At 47.6% G+C, this 16,383-nt stretch overlaps 1 protein-coding gene across 3 annotated transcripts in view; it reads left to right on the top strand.

Annotated features, from left to right (window-relative positions):
• The window catches only part of Mamld1 (mastermind like domain containing 1), a 109,855-nt gene extending 93,841 nt beyond the window's left edge, over positions 1–16,014 (top strand). For all 3 annotated transcript variants that reach the window (XM_048335803.1, XM_048335800.1, XM_048335802.1), the window contains 3 exons: positions 5,278–5,521; positions 11,476–11,560; positions 13,750–16,014. In XM_048335803.1, the coding sequence (XP_048191760.1) occupies positions 5,278–5,521; positions 11,476–11,516 (285 nt within the window). In that variant the 3' untranslated portion in view covers positions 11,517–11,560; positions 13,750–16,014. The remainder of the gene's footprint in view (positions 1–5,277; positions 5,522–11,475; positions 11,561–13,749) is intronic.
• Positions 16,015–16,383: the final 369 nt, after the last annotated feature.

The raw sequence follows: 16,383 nt of genomic DNA, 5'->3' as shown, positions 1-16,383 counted from the left end.
GGGATAAATAGGGTAAAATATGGTACCCTGGACTAGAAATGAGGAATGAGGAGCACTGAGTTCTAGTCTGTTGTGATGAGAGGCCAGGCCCTGTCCTGCCATAAGCCACAGTGTCCCAACTGCGTTCAGCAAGTTTCTATTACTGTGATAAATTACCTTGTAAGGAAAGAAAGTTTATTTTGACTCACAAGTTTAGAGGCTTCTGCCCATGACTGATTGGGTCTATGGAAGCATAAGAGCCCATGCTGAAGGAGGCCCTTTCAGCTCATGACCAGCTATGAAAAAGAGGAGACCAGTGTCCCATTCTCCTTCAAGGCAAGTGGTCAATGGCTGAAAAACACCACTGTGCCCCACCTCTTAACTACTTGCAACAGTGCCAAGCTGAGGACCAACATTTTATCATATAGACCTTTAGGAGACATTCCAGAGGGCTTGGTATCAGCCAGTATCTGCCAATCAGCGGCTAAAGAATCTCCCTATATGTCTTTTTGACTCTCAGCCTCTCTCTTTAACTTGTTTAGTGATCTGAATCAAACCATGGGGCGTTCTCTCTAGAAAATAATGACTTGAGCAGGTGACCTCTCATGTCCCCTCCAATTACGAAAGTGTTAGGGAGATGGTTATATAGCAAAGAAAAGGCAGAAGGTGAGACCTTGGCTGGCAAGAAGACAGATAATGGTGAGGTAGAAAGAGAATTGAGGAGAAAGGTGAGCATGGCAGAGGAGGAAGAGCCAAACAGCCCGGCAGCAAGAAGTCGGACCCTGTGTCTCATGCCCTGCTGAAAGGTAGACTTCCTGACAAGGACTCAGAGAGCCACCAGCAAGTTCTCCAAGTCCTGCTGACAGTGAGCTGAGCTAGAGCTTGCTGCCTTGACCCTCAACCCCCTGGGCCTGGAGCAGCTCCAGAAAGAACTATGATTTGCAGCATAAGACATAATCCATCTGAATTCCAACCAAAGAAAGAAATGAAATATTCAAATGTCTTAGAAGCACCCCTCTCTCTTCTTAGAAATAACACGTTTCCTGATTTCTAAGAGCCAACTCTAGAATAACCCTAACCTCTGAGGAGCTTTGAGCACATCCTCGTTAGAGTCATAGTTATCTTCTGCACAGACAGACTGCTACAGATGCTTCGCTTCATTTTCTGTTGGCCTTTATTAGTTTCAATTTACAGAGCGCCTTTGTCTTTTTCGAATATATTCTATCATTTTTATAGTATACTTGGAAAATGCTGAAAACAAATCTCAAGGGAGAATAAAACATCTAAATACAGAATAAGGACAACTCTTGTTAACATGTTAACTTTCCTTTTTTCTACATAGAAGGATATAGTCCACATAATATACATTCCTTTACTATGAAATATAAGATTGCTGTGGAAAAGTGTAGAAGATCTACTTGTACAGGGAAACCAAAAGCAAAAAATGGGAGCCAATATTATCCCCAGCCAGGTGGAGAAATAGAACACAGATGAGCACCAACTAGATCCTTGCTGTGTCCCGTCCTCATGAAGCTAACCATGACCCAGATTCATAAAACAGTTATTCTAGTTCCCTTCTAGATAGCTTCACCACTTATTAATGAACTCACTAATGTTTTGAAAAATGGAGTGGCAAATGGAACTCAGATACATAAGGAAAGTCATAGGCCACTACTAGCTGAGCATTTCCAGGAGAAAGCAAATCCAGCTGCTGAACTTAACATCACTCCCAGCTTTCCTCTTAGGAAAGGCAGTGGCTAAAGGCTCAAGAAACAGTTAGAACTTACTACTATTGGGGTACTGGGCAGAATTTTGGACATTGCTCTAGACCTGCAGAAGGTGGGGGGGAGGTAGGAGGAACTGAGGGAGCGCGCTACACTCTGGGTTTGCATGTGAACTTGCCACAGCCTGTGCCCAGGTCCTTAAACTCCCAGGTGTAGGTCACTGTGGACATGTCCATGGATAACGGCTGGTCAGCTGATCTAGTGAAGGCATTGAGGAAGTTAGTCAGCTAAGGTGAAGCTAAATCACTGCCAGAGAGGAGAGGACCCAGGTTCCTAACGGTGCAAAGTCGGGGAAGGGATGCACCCCTCTGCTTCTTCAACAGTTTTTAACACTCCCCACATTGGCCAACCCATTGTGTTTCGCATTTCAGCTTCAGAGAAAATCTGAGGCTCTTGTTGCTGAATCTGAGAGATTCTGCCCTATAGATCAAGTGGCTTTTCAGCTTTCTCCTCTGCTGGCTTGTGGTTCACCTTCCTTGAGACTGGGTAGGCAGTTAGGCTGTTGTGTCTACTTTTTAAAAGATGGATTCTCACTAAGTTTTCCAACCTGGCTTCAAACTTCTGGGCTTGCTTGAGCCTCAGTCTCTCAATTAGCTGGGACTGACTAGGAGAACATCTCCATCTCCATCTTACCTTCATAAATTAGGATGCTGTTATGTCCTTACCTGGTCTCACTTTCCTAGGAGGATTTGGTCATAAAACCAAAGTATGAACCTTTACTGTAGTTTTGTTTTTTTTTTTTTTTTTTTTTTTTTGGCCAGTCCTGGGCCTTGGACTCAGGGCCTGAGCACTGTCCCTGGCTTCTTCCCGCTCAAGGCTAGCACTCTGCCACTTGAGCCACAGCGCCGCTTCTGGCCGTTTTCTGTATATGTGGTGCTGGGGAATCGAACCTAGGGCCTCATGTATACGAGGCAGGCACTCTTGCCACTAGGCTATATCCCCAGCCCCTTTACTGTAGTTTTAACGTGGCTCTGGGATGAATGAATTAGATATATGCATTAAATTTGTCGTGTCTCCCCTGTCATTTAGATGGCTCTTTTGGACTTTCAGCGACTATAATCAAGGAGATACTGAGGGAATTTGGGCTGACAGAGGAGATTGGAGAGTATGGCTGCATAAGTAGAAGGGTGATGCTTCAGACATTGCTTCAGAGAATATTGCTTTCGTTTTGGCAATTAAAGACTTGGCCTTCTTTTTAAAGTCAGGTTCAGCTTCTACCTCTGCCATTTACTTACCGTATGCACTTGAGCTACTTGCCATTAGGAAAGAAATGACATTCAATCTTTACCCTGACTGGGAACTTCATAACCAATTAGCATGTGTTTCCACCTTTCGTTTAATTAGTAACTGAAATTACTTATCACACACCCTATACATGTGTGCCCCAAGGAAAAAGTCACTAGGAATGTTAGAGGAATCCTAGCATAATGTAAATCTGTATCGGTGGGAAGGACACCTGTAGGATGACATCCCCTCCTTGTCTGTGCCTGCAATGGCATGTGTCTGCAAAGTGCCTGTTTCCACCCTTATCCATTTGACATAGCAGCTCCAGGTCCACTCTTGATTGTGCTACTGAGCTAGGGCTGCCCACACTGCGGGGACATCTTCTACTGCTGGTCATATCCATGGACTGTCTGCAGTGTTGCAGGTGCTCATACTGACCTGTCACTAACATCTTACAAGCCAAAAGAAGCTACCAGGGTTTGTTGGGAAGAAAGCTTTAAAATGCTTTCATTCTCTACAAATAAGACACATTCCTTCATTGCATTTAGAATGAGTCATCACAGAGTAAGAAAGTCATCAGAACCCCAGTAATACTGCCATATTGGCATTTTTAATGCCAGTATGGCTGTAAGTTACAATGTTTAGAATTATTCAGGATCTAAGGGTACAGGCATAAAGAATTTCTACTCCTGTCTCACAGCAATGACGTTGCTTCAAGGACAAATGGGAGTTGATGAAAGGAAACTATAGGTGCCAGAGAGTGTGGCTCTAGACTAAGGAGCCTCCCCAAGGGGCTCTAAACCCTTTAGAGTTGCTCCCCAAACCATCAAACCACCAAATAGCGAGGTACCTATTTTTTCTTTGACTGGAGTTGTATCATCCATAAAATTTGCAGATAATTTGGTTGTCTTCCTATTCCTATGTTTAAATATTTATAATTTGTTCCTTATCATTTGTCTTGAGCCTCCCGTGTAAAACCTCACTTGTACATTTCTTATGCCATATTAAAACAGTTTTCTTTTCCATTTGGAAGCTTCATTTCCATATGGCAAGTTAGTGACCACATATGACATGTAGCCTGGGTCTGCATCTTGCTCTGCTACAAACTAAAAACTGTGTGACTTTGGGCAATTTAGTTAACCTCTCTGGGCCTAAATACCCTCATCTGTAAAATAAGGACACTGACAGCTGTTTATAAGCATTGATGGAGACCAGATCATTAAAGTTGGAATGGCTTTAACTATAGGAAGTGTTCAATGAATTCAAAAGTGGCAACTCTTAGTGTTATTTCAAATATCCATGCATCTACTATTAGAAAGACCTGTCCAGTAATAGGTATTTAGCGTTTATTGCAGGCAGTAATCAGAAGGAATCCAAATGTTTAAGGGGGATGATTATATCCCTGTATACTGGGATGTTAGAGTGACACGATGCATCAGTCACAGCTAAGGTATTAAGAGAACGAGGCATAGTTTCCATGTAGAAAGAATACTGCCTTATTACACGGCATCCTTCAGCCTTGGGATACCACTGCTGCATATTGACGGCGCATTTGAGTTTCCAAGCTCTTACTGACGTGGATATCAAGTATAGGTTATTTTAATTGCCTTGGCTGAAAGAACTGGGTCACACATTCAATAGGCTCGCTAGTGGTAGAATTTCTGTCTTGTAAAACACAGTGGCAAGGGAGCTCCCACCCACACAAGCTCTGAAACCTTAAAGATTGGCAGGGTCAAGTGCTTCGTTTTGTGCTCACCATTTGGTTTTGCAGGTCCTTCACCATGTTGGCACACTCATGCCTACAAACCAAGTTGGAGTTGTGTACTCTGATGTTGGGGAGGGAGTAAGAATGGGAGGGGGGGTAGAGGGGAGGGATCAAAATTTGTCAGAGTCATTGCTGATGAACCAACCATCTGACTTAGCTTGATTCCCATTGTCATCTAGATTGATTGCTTAAGGCAGGAGGTTCATCACATGAAATCTACTCGTGGGCATGAAGTGCTCTTGAAACCCCCTCATGTTATATACAAATTGTTGGGGCATTGGGAAGGGGGAGATGCCATGGGCATTTTCAAAGGACAGAGGAAATAGCTTTTAACAGCTTCTTGAAGGTGTTCATCAGCTAAGGCAGCTAAGATCACCAAGCTATTTGGTTTTGAACCCCTAAACCAGTCGGTATGCATAACCACAACACATAGACAAGCCATTTAGGTGGTCAGGACAGTGACAAAATCAGTCCAAACCATTTCATGGCCAAGCAGCTGATGGATTGTTCAATCGGTTGTTGTAGACTCATATAGACAAATCCTGCAAGCTTGGGGAAGCCAGGCCCCCCCAGGTCAGCCTCGGGCGACAGCCCCCATCCCGCCAGGCTCTGGGGAGTGAGTCCTTCCTGCCCGGCAGCTCCTTTGCTCATGAGCTGGCCCGAGTCACCTCCTCGTACAGCACCTCAGAGGCAGCGCCCTGGGGCGGCTGGGATCCGAAGGCCTGGAGGCAGGTGCCTGCTCCTCTACTGCCTAGCTGCGACGCTGCAGGTAAGTCATTTCTCCCTGAGCCTCGCTTTTCCTCATCTGTCAACTGGGGCATGGTCCCCTGCTCAGCCTGCCCGCCTGCCTCATAGGGTTGTTGGGAGGAGCTCAGGAGGTGACAGCTCCAAAGGCAAGCTCTTTGCAAGCCATCCAAACTCTATACACCTGCCAGGGATCCCTAGTGCTTCCTGGGCCTGCTATACAATACTTTCTTCTTAGCATTCTCTGGCAAGCAAACAACCCAAGCAAGAAGAGTCCTCCAGGCACTTTGGCCTCATCTCCAGGGAAATGAATGGGAGATTGCTCAGGGCACTGTTACTATTCTCTCTGCTTCTGCCATACACCTTCTGATACTGCACTGCCCTGCTTTCCTGTCTAGCCCTGCAGCTACACTGGGAGCCTAGCTCTGAATGCCCCCAGATAAGGCCTATCTGGTTGATATCTAGTAGATGCTCTGGAACTGCTTCCCCAAACAATAATCTGCCATGACTTTCACACCTTGCAGTGTTCTTTGACCCCTACACCCTCAAAGTGGGAACCTGGATTGGCTCACTGGAGGACTGGCAGTCTAGGATGGCATAGCAAAAGGCATTTGAGTCTGTGCAAAGGTGGCTGTGGGCTTGGTGCAGCCTCTGGATTCTACAGTCTAGAAAGAATGGTGTGGCAGCCCCCACAGGACTCACATTAGGAGCCATGAGAACAAGATGATGGATACCAGCCTTGGCAGAGAATCTCGTTTGGATCACAAAGTTGTTGTTCTAGTGCATGAAATATCAATGTGCACAGGATGTCTGCCCTATCTGTAGAGAAAACTGGAGAAATGAGCATTTGCTAAGTGATAGTGATCAGAAGATGGTCATCAAACTGAAAGGGCCTCCCGGGATTCTGGCCTTTAATGGAAATTCTGCTTTGGTACATACAGCCTTGTTCTCTTTATCCTGCCTCTGCCCTGGCTTGGAAGAACAAGCAGTGCTTTCCATTCAAGGGCTATTGATTTCTCTCTCCCTCCGAGTCACACCACTCCTCAGCTGTTCTCTCTTCGGCTGAAACCAGAAGAATCTTGCCCAGCCCAAAGCTGCCAGGGAAACAGAATTAGCAAAACGGATGGAGACATCCACTCAGGATGTTACGGCTTCCATCCTGCTCTGCCCTGCCCTTCCCAAGCATTGGAAGCCACCATGGCCCAGCTCCCAGCTAGTGGTGCGATGGCAGTTTCTGTCCTCCACCTCATGCTCTCTCTGCCCTGCCTGAGCCAGTGCCAAGGGCAGGGCCAGTGGGTGGGACTTCCTAGAAACTTTGGAAGGTGGTCCCACCTAGGAGGCTTGAGCATTTTCTGAATGCTCCCTGTCAGCACTTTGTCCCTGCAGCCTGTGAGTAGAGTGAGATGAACATGCAAGCACTTCCAGGAAGAAGACAGACACACTGGTTTCTTGTGATGCGGGATTTTTCCCAGCACTTAAAGCAAGCCATGCTGAGACAAGGCAGCCTGGAGGCCCCAAGACTGAGGAGGAGGCAGAAAAGCTTACACAGTCATAAGCCCCGAGGAAGACAGCCAAGGGAGGGAGAAGGGACAGCCTGCTTGAAGCTCAGCCACTTGCTTTTGATGACACTTCCTTGATGAGGCCCTTGGTGGCAGCTTCAGACTGGTTTGAATGCAGAGCAGCACTGTGGGTGGGCAGCTCCTGTCCCATTTGTCCAGAGAGTAAGGAAAATTCTCAGCAAGCTAACACTGCCCCATGTTTTGCCTAACATGGGGGCGGGGACACTTTCCACATTTCCCCCTCAAGGTCTCCACCTGACTGAGGGTCCTGGACATGGGTGCCAATTTATCATCTCTATTGTCTTTAGAACATGGTCTTCTTTGACTGATTGACTTGTGGCTGGTCGCTCTCCCTGTCTAGTATAGGCTCCATAAGTGTAGAAATACCCCCATGACAACACAGCTCTGGGAACGGAGCCTGCTCCATTGGTAGACCAGTGGTAAGTGTTTGTCAATTGGCTGGTAGTGAGATTGTCCGGGCTACCCCATCAGATCCAATTGTCCATCAGGTCCCTGAGCACATTAAGTTTAGGTGCTCCAGAGTCATAAGGGTGAGTGAATTATTTCCACTCTGGCTTCCAAAATCTACCAAAGAAAGTGTTTTTTCTATGTGGAGTAACAAACAAGCCCACGCTACAGTTCATTAACCTTTAAGGCTGAATACCTTCTGCCACATGACACCTTGGCTCTGTGTGGGGCACTCATAGGGCAGAGTCTATGCTCCAGGACATGAGGCAGAGTCACCTCACAGAGGAGATGAAATCTTCTTCCTACCCCTCCCTTTCTTCTCTGCTGTCCTCCCCTCTCCTCTCCCTTCTGTCTGTCTTTCCCCACCTCTTTGCCCTCCTCTAGAGGATTATAGGATGAGTGTTATCTGAATCTAGCTGTCTCTCAGGAACTTTTGTGACTCACTTGTCCAATTCCTGCTGGTCACCAGTCCTCTCCCCTTCACCCAACTGCAGAGTACTTTAAGGACTGGCAGAGTGGAGGGGATCACCTCAGATTGCAATGAAGGGCTTGCGAGACATGAGCGTGAGGTGTGGGCGGGGGGAGGTGTGGAGTTCATGCAGTACCTGTCTAAATTCGCTGGCAAGTCCTGTGCCAGGCTCCACACTACCAGTTGCCAGTGACTGGGTGAGGAGGTTGCAATCACACAAGTTGAGGCACTAGGATTTGCACCAGCCTCCAGAGATGGATGGCTCTTTCTATCTTCTGAGCATTAGCAGGAAGCTTCCAGAAAGGCAGCTCAGGACCTTCCTGTGAATGTGGCAGACTGTGCCTGGGAGAGGGTGTGGCGAAGGAAGAGCAGGCCTGTAGTTCCCTGCCACTTCCTGCTGGCCTCAGCCCTAGACTCAGCAGGGTGGCCACGTGGGAGACCGACACACGGACTCACACAGGGCTCGCCTGTCAGTGTCCCTGGCTCCATGGGATTGAGTGACCTTGGCATTTGCAGCCTTAGAAAAATTGAATTTTTCGATGGCCCCTCTGTAACTTTACTTTTTAAAAATCCACATGACCCGAGCTATTTTTCACAAGAGGACAAAAATCGAATGTACCGTCACTAAGCAGCAATTTCAGCCACGGTTTCCTCCTGGTCACTGAAACCATTTGTCATTTCCTGTTTTCTCCATTTTCCAACGATTCTAATTGTCAGTGTCAAAAGGCAACAACTGTTTTCTTGGGGCTTATCTTTGGAGCACATTGATTTAGAACAAAGGATGGGAGCCTCCATCTGCAAAACACAGCAAAACAAAGGAAGCAGCCTCCTCCATAGGCCTGGAGAGAATGCCCTGGTTCCCTCTGCCAGGGACAACAGGATTGACCAGGGCGGGAGCAGAGAGAGGACTGGCCCTGCTCTTACATGTCTTGGTGGGGCCCACAAGACACATCCATGTTCAAAGATCCTGAAGAGCTTATTGGCAGCACTACATACAGACTGAGCAAGGATACAGCCTGGCTTTGGCAGTCTCTATAGTGAAGCCGCTGCCTCGTTTTCCTTTAAGTTTTGGATGCTCTGGAACCTGTGCTTCTGAGGATGAAGATTCATCAACATCCTATTTGTCCCTATAAGTTTACCCTGGGTAGAACATGCCTTTTTTCAGCTAGCAAAGTGCTACCCAGGGCCTCCATCCTCTGATTTCAGTCAGCTCCAAGCTAGCTTTTCCTTTTGTTTTCCATGCCCATGGGCAGACGTTTTCTATAACATGTCCTATTGCAGATTCCTACCCTCCCTTCCTATTTCTTTGACTAGCCTCCATCTGTCCCATCCAGGTCTGCATACAAGTGGAATACTTGAACCTAATGGGGTAGCAAGAGGGGTGGAAGGTAGACTGGGGGTAAGTGTAGATGGCAAAATAGGAATTGATTTCCAGATGTGTGAAGGTAAAGGACTTGAAGCCCTGGGTGTGTAGTTGAGGCTTTACACTGCCTAGCCATGTTGATTTTGGCAAGTCATTAAAGCTCTTGAACCTGAAGTTTCACATCAGTAAGCAGTAGACTGTAGATCTGTTCTGATGTCCCCAAGCTCTTACAAGGATCTTGGGGGGTGGGGATAGAAAGAAAAGGGCTGCTTTCAGAAATGGCTCACCCCGCTGAACACTGCCAGTGACTCATGCATGTAATAGTAGCTACTGAGGAGGCTGGGATCTGGGGATTCTGGTTCAAATCAGGCTGAAGCAGACAAATTGAAGAGATTATTATCTCCAACTGACTAGCGGAAAAAGTAGTATCAGTGTAGCTCATGTGGTAAAGCACCTCCAGCCTTGAGCAAAAAAGCCAAGGGAGAATGTGAGCTGAAGCCCCAGTGTACACACACACACACACACACACACACACACACACACACACACACACGCACCCCACATGCAAGAAAGGCTCACCTACCCAGAGCATCTGAGGCAGATGCTGTAGCCTGTGATAGTCATGTGACCTCAACAAGAAATAAGAGGAAACAATGGGTGGGACACATACAGGATATTAAGCATGGCCTGCTTCAGCAGGAAGAGGACAGCTCTAATGAGCAGATGATCAGCTGAGAATCAGCCTCTTCCCTCTACCCATAAGCAGCCACCCTGAGCAGGAGGAGGTACAAGTTAGGACAAGAAGCAGGCTAAGGGCAGGATGGAAAAGCAAAGCCCAGTCTGGGGAAATGGCTTCTAGTGTAGTCTTCCCAGTGCCATGTGTTTGTCCTCTCTGCCTTGGCAGGAACCGAAGCCAGGAGCTACTGCCAGGCCTGCAAGCCCGGCACACTCCCAAGCACTGGCCTTCCGCCCCACCCTCTCCCACTCCAGCCACCAATGCAAAGGATGCTCACAGCAGGCACTGCCTACGCAGTCTCAGGGAAAACAGGAGGTCTTCTGGCATCTGGGGAAGTGGTCTGTGGGAACAGGCTCCCTGACACGGCAGCCTGGGTGGTTGGATGTTGGCAGGCAGGCTGCTTGAGAAAGGGAGAGAGGGCAGCAAGTGAGTAGAGAGGTGTGAATACTAAGTTATGAGTCGAGATCCACAATCACGTGGCTCTGACTAGCTGAAGATCGTACAGTGAGTTTCACCTTCTCTGCCCTTGGGCTCTTCTTATTCCCACCTGACTGTATTCTTCCCTTAGCTTCATGAATTAATCCCAGACGGTCTGTTGGGACTGAGCCCCTGAGCATGGCTCCTCCCCTCGCTCACATCACAGGCGCTGAGATGGAGACAGGAAGCGCCTCTCTATTCAGAAGGAAGAGAAGTTGGCAGTGTCTGGCTACTCGTGGTGTCAGACAGTGCGTTCATCTGTCCCTGTTCATACCAGGACTGCCCCAAGCCTCAGCATTACCTCATAACACCCACCACCAAATAGCACAGTGTCTATTCTGATCCAGCTACAACATCCTCGGATTGTCCAGTGTTGACTTGTATGGGAAATTTGAAATCCAATCCCTACTCTTATTATTTATCATCCTCTGAATGCAGTCATATGTCTGGGTCTCCCTGAGACTGGCATTCTCTGATACCTATTGGTGCTGGGGGCATGGTTCTGGCCCAAGGCAGAATAGCATAGGACTGTCACCTCCCTCCTTCTACATACTCTGCTTCTAATAATGCAGCCTAATATTACATTGTTTTTATGATCATGTCTCACTGCTGAACCATCCTGAGCAGACAGATATCTGAAAATACCTCACTGGTTTTCTATGTGCTCTTGCTATTAAGCTCTGGCCCTCCTGCTCATCCTATGCTGTTGCAGTAGTTTTTCTTAACCCAGGCACAGAACCTACTTGTATATATAACTGTGGATCTTGCTTGGGAGGGTGGGGCATGCATGCAAGTGTGTGTTGATGTGTTCACTCATGCTTTTGCTGCACCAAAGCCGAGTCCTAGGTCCCCATACAGAAATCCAAGGCCGAGTGGCTGTAACATATCTTTTCAATCTTTTATTTAGCAAGAGAAGCAGAGATCAGGTCTTACATCAATGACCCCTAAACAGTGGAGCGAGCCTATCGCCCAGAAGATGAGCCCATTTCAAGGTAAGTAGTTAATATCAATGTTTCCAAAGTGGTCAGTGGGGAAGGGTGCTTATGTGCAACTAGCGTGAGAATTCATTTCCCAGTGGGCAATTGCTGCGTGTGATGGAAAAGTCCTGAGAGAGAGAATTGCCTCGGTCTCTACAGAAGGCCAAGAGCTATGAAAACCACTTAAATAGTGCCCAGGTGGATCAGTGAACTTGGCAGCCACCTTTAAGAGCAGGATCCCAATTGGAGGCCTGGTCTTTTTGTTGTTGTTGGGGGGGGGGGGGGTCATGGGGGCTTGAACTCAGGGCCTGGGGCACCTTCCCTGAGCTCTTTTTGTTCCAGGCTAGCTCTCTACTACTTTGCGCTACAGCTCCACTTCCAGTTTTTTGTGGGGTTAACTGGTAACAAAAGTCTCACAGACTTCCCTGCCTGGGCTGGCTCTGAACTATGATCCTCTGATCTCAGCCTCCTGAATAGCTAGGATTACAGACATGAGCCACCAGTGTCTGGCTGGAGGCCTGATCTTAATACTTCCAAAAATCACTTTAATTCAGGAGATTGATTGGGCTTACTGAAGCCTTTTAAAGCCATTCTTGTCTATGGGAGAGGAACACAGTTTTTATCCTACCCTTTCTTCACATATGCACTGTCATTTCTAATGGGCTTTCGGGCCACCTGGTAGGTATGAGGAATGAACAGGGGGTCCAAGATGCTCCCCCTTAGACAGTCCATGCTGAGGGCTCCCAGGGCCTGTACAGACAACAGGAATCCATGTTCTGCCACATTCACAGGCTGAGGGCAAAGCTGTTAGCCAGTTCTCAGGCACGGCCCCTACTTCATGGAGCTTGCAGACTAGCCAGGAAAGCTTTAAGCTAAGCAGTCATTAGAAGCCCATGGACTAGTTTTGGAACAAATCAAGGGGACAATAGGAAGCTCTTGGCACTTGTCCTCTGACCCTCAGACTGGTGGTCCACATCTTCATTTCAGCCCAGTGACACCATTGTTCCTGCATTCTTTTACAAAACCCCTGTCCCTTTGGACCTTATACCCACCAAGTCTGTGTGTCCTGTCCAGGCTGGACTGGCTTAATGGCAGGCTTCATCCATAAAAGGAACAAACCCTTAGTAGAGGGTTAGTCTTAGTAGACCAATGAAAACTTAACCAAAAGCCTACAAAGTTCCATGGTAAGGGAAGAACCTACACATGGTTACAAGAAAAATAACCCCACTCATAGCCATAAGTAGACAAGGGGAGGGGGTTATAACAGGCTGAGGCTAACTGCCCACTCTTTCCAATCCTGCTTGATCTTGGGCAAAAGTCACGATAGGAAGCTATTTCAGGCTTCACACCACAAAAGTACCAGTAGATACCAGCCACAGCAAGCTCTCATGCGGATGACAGAAAACATGGCCAGAATTAGCAGCTAGGTCCCCATCTACTACGCTCATCTCTCCAGTGCAGTGACTCCTAAGCCTTTAGCACAAATGTCTAAACACGGGCGCCTCAGTGCACGGAGGGGGCCCAAACACTGTCTCCACTTCTTTCCCTACTCATCAAGTAGAGAGGCTGAAGCAAGCCCTCCTCCTCTGCAATCTGAGAGGCGGAGCCTTGCTCCCCAGCCCTTTCCTTGCTTACCTTCCTCCTTACCCTCCCTCCATTTCTTCTTGTCCACCTTCTTTTTCTTCCTTCCTTCCCTTCTCTCCCTCCTTACTTTTCCAGCCTCCCTCTTCGTTTCCCTCCTTCCCTCATTTCTTCTTCCCCTTCTACAAAACATGCATCTTGTGTTAGGGTTGGCAGGGGCAGTGCCGAACCCTGGATACAGACCACTGAAGGTGAAAGCAGACATGGCCTCTGGCCCCCTGGAACTTCCAGTGCGCTTGGGAAGGTTGCTGGGTCAAGTGGCATTTCAAGTCCAGCAGTCAATTTCGGGTAGGGGTGCTATGAACCTGGGAGGTCTGTGACAATATCCCCAAAGTGCTCCAGGCTGAGGGCAGTGAGTAGAATGGGGGTACAGGGGAGGCTAAGTAGGAAGCACGGAGTGGGAGGTAAAGCCAATGCTGGATGTGCAGCTCAGTAAAAGAAAGGGATACTATTAGGGACATTGGGATATAATGTGGTGGACAGACCACGGGGCAGATAACATGCAGTCCATCATGGTGCTGAGCATGCTTTTCAAAATGGCTCTCATGTCTCTGTTTCTGTAGCCGTCCAAGAACAAGTCACCTCCAAGTGTAGCCAGACCAAGGCAAGCTCCCCAGCCAGCCAACCTATGATACCACCCAGAACTGGGATCCTTCTGAACAATCTGAGTCCAGGATTAATGGCACTCACCAGGCACCGGAGTCAGAGTGGCATGCGTATGATCTCACCAACTCTGAAGAAGCAGCAAGGAATATTCAACTCCAGTCATCAATATCATATACCCTCCAGCTTGGGCCACACCACCTTGGACAGTCTAGGCTCTGTCTGCCAGAATGTACAGAGTCCCAAGGCCAATCCCCCAGGAGTGTCCCTGACCAAGGTCTGTCCCAGGCCTCTGGGCAGCCAAGATCTAAGTCCCCACCAGCTCAGACTAGCCAATGTGTCAAGAATACCCACTGTATTCAACAGTGCTACATGGGTGGTGGCAGCGGTATCCGAGACTACAGTGGTTTCAGGTGTAGATAACAGCACTCACCAGCCTTTGGGTAACAATTCCATTTTTGCCAAGGCACCAGTGAGAGTGCCTCCAGCCGCCCTGACATTTCCACTTCAGCAAGCAGTGATACAGCCCAATCAGGTGGCCCTAGGAGGCAGTTCTGGGAGGAAGGGGAGTAGCGCCCTGGCCAACCCCAGTTTCAGCATGTTGGGCAACCAGAACCTCCAACAGAGTCCAGTACAGGGCCCTGTGCCTGTGCTCAGCACCCCTACATCCCTTCAGCAGGGCATGACCAACTTTGCTCCCATGAGTCCTATTCAGGCCATCGAGCCCCCAAGCTATATGGCCACTATCATGGCCACCACTGCTGCTGCTTCTGCCATGGCCACTAGCCACTGCTTGGGTCCATACAACAGAGTGGGTACAACCCCTGAGCTGCCACCTGATAACTTTCTGCCCCAGGACCAGCCCTCAGTGGATGGTTTGACCTTGCCCTCTGACGGCAATGAGGTAGATGGCATTACAACTCTCATGAAAGGCCCCAGTGTGGGTACAAATGAAGACTGGATGTGTGACTTAAGGCTGATGGATGATATTTTGGAACAGCAAGATGCTGCCCAAAATGCCACAGGCCAGAATGCTGGCCAACTCACCCAGGGTGCTGGGGAGCCTTAAATCAGAGCAGGATGCTCACAGAAATCCCCACACTGCTATGGTCTGAACGCATAGCAAATTCCTAACTGGTCCTAGGCAGTAGTCACACTTCACTCCTCTGCACAATTTGAGTAGTGTTGGCTTTGTCCATCGCTCCTCTCTCTACAAAAGAGTAAGCTGGTGATTTTTCAAGCTACTTGTAGATATTCAAAATTTTTGTAAATGGTTTTCCTAAACATTAATGACAGAAGTATTTATACTTGGTTTTGTGACTTTGTAAATAAAGTGACGGCTTTGGTTTCAATAGGGTTGTGTTCATTCTGCATTGTTTTGTGTTTATTATGCATTGTTACAAATATGCAGACTGTGTTGTTGGCTCTAGTGATGCTTTGTTAAAGCAGGTGGATGAGTCACTATGGTTATGATGTGATGAGTGACGTGTGCTTGTGTGTGTGTCTGTATGTCTGTGTGTCTGTGTGTGTATGCGTCTCTGTGTGTGACCAAGGGGTATTTGCAAACTGACAAATGCCAAATAGAACACCACTTGGTCATTCATTTCCATTTTGCTTAAAATTCTATCACCGCCTGTGACTCTTAATCTCTTTTGCAAACCTTTCAATCTCTGCTAGCTATTTCCTGATGAGCATTTTATAGCATTGCAGCTTTGCATTGTTAAGTGTCCCAGAGACACTGGTAGGTGGGTGAGAGTGTCCTTTCCAATTAGGTAAGGTGCAGAGGTGGATGATGTGGCTGGAAGTTGAGCCCTAGCAGAGGTGTCCACCTAGAGTGCTGCACTCACGCACATGGAGAGAGAGCTCCAGCCCCACACAGCTTCAGTGCACCCCCTGGCCGGCAAAGGGGATCCCATCCCGCTCTATAGTCTGCTTTAAAGTCCTTTGCATTCCACTTGATGTGAAGCTCTGTGATTTGGGGCAAGCATTTGTAAACATGAATCATTGATTTGGGGTTTGTCTTTGCTGGTTTCTATCTGCAATTATTGTCATGTATATTTAAATGTCTGTTAGAGAACACCCACGTCCACTGTCCTGTAAACTTTTCTCATTGTCCAGGCTTTGTGTAATCGTATTTTAATTGCCACCTTGTATTTTGATTCTATATTTGAAATCTGGCGTGTTTCTGGCCAGCACTGTTTTTTTTTTCCTTTGTTCTGTAATAAACAGCAAAAAAAAAAGTATCTCTCTTTTTTTTTTTTTTCATTTTTCCAGCGAGTTTTCAGTACCTACAGCCCCAAGGCAGCTAAGCTTACTAACATCTTTGGTTCTTTCTAAGGTAGAGAGGTTATGTTTGAGTAGCACATGCCGCAGTACGTTGGCACCACAGTACATCCTACAGAAGATGAAAGAGAAAACAGGTAGCCCTGCTGGGGACAGGGGCGAGGAGACCTGCTCTGAGTATTTAGGCTCTTCACCCCACCATTTTCTTGCCCTTGCCAAAGATTGTACTTGCCTATCCTGAGCCAGACGCCAAGTTTCAACCATGGATGGAGCAAAATGGAATAGAGTCCCATACTTTGTTAAAAGTAACA

Source organism: Perognathus longimembris, chromosome 28, assembly GCF_023159225.1.
Source record: "Perognathus longimembris pacificus isolate PPM17 chromosome 28, ASM2315922v1, whole genome shotgun sequence".
NCBI lineage: Eukaryota > Metazoa > Chordata > Mammalia > Rodentia > Heteromyidae > Perognathus > Perognathus longimembris.
The sequence above is the reverse complement of the archived record's forward strand: the minus strand, read 5'-3'. Positions and strand labels throughout refer to the sequence as shown.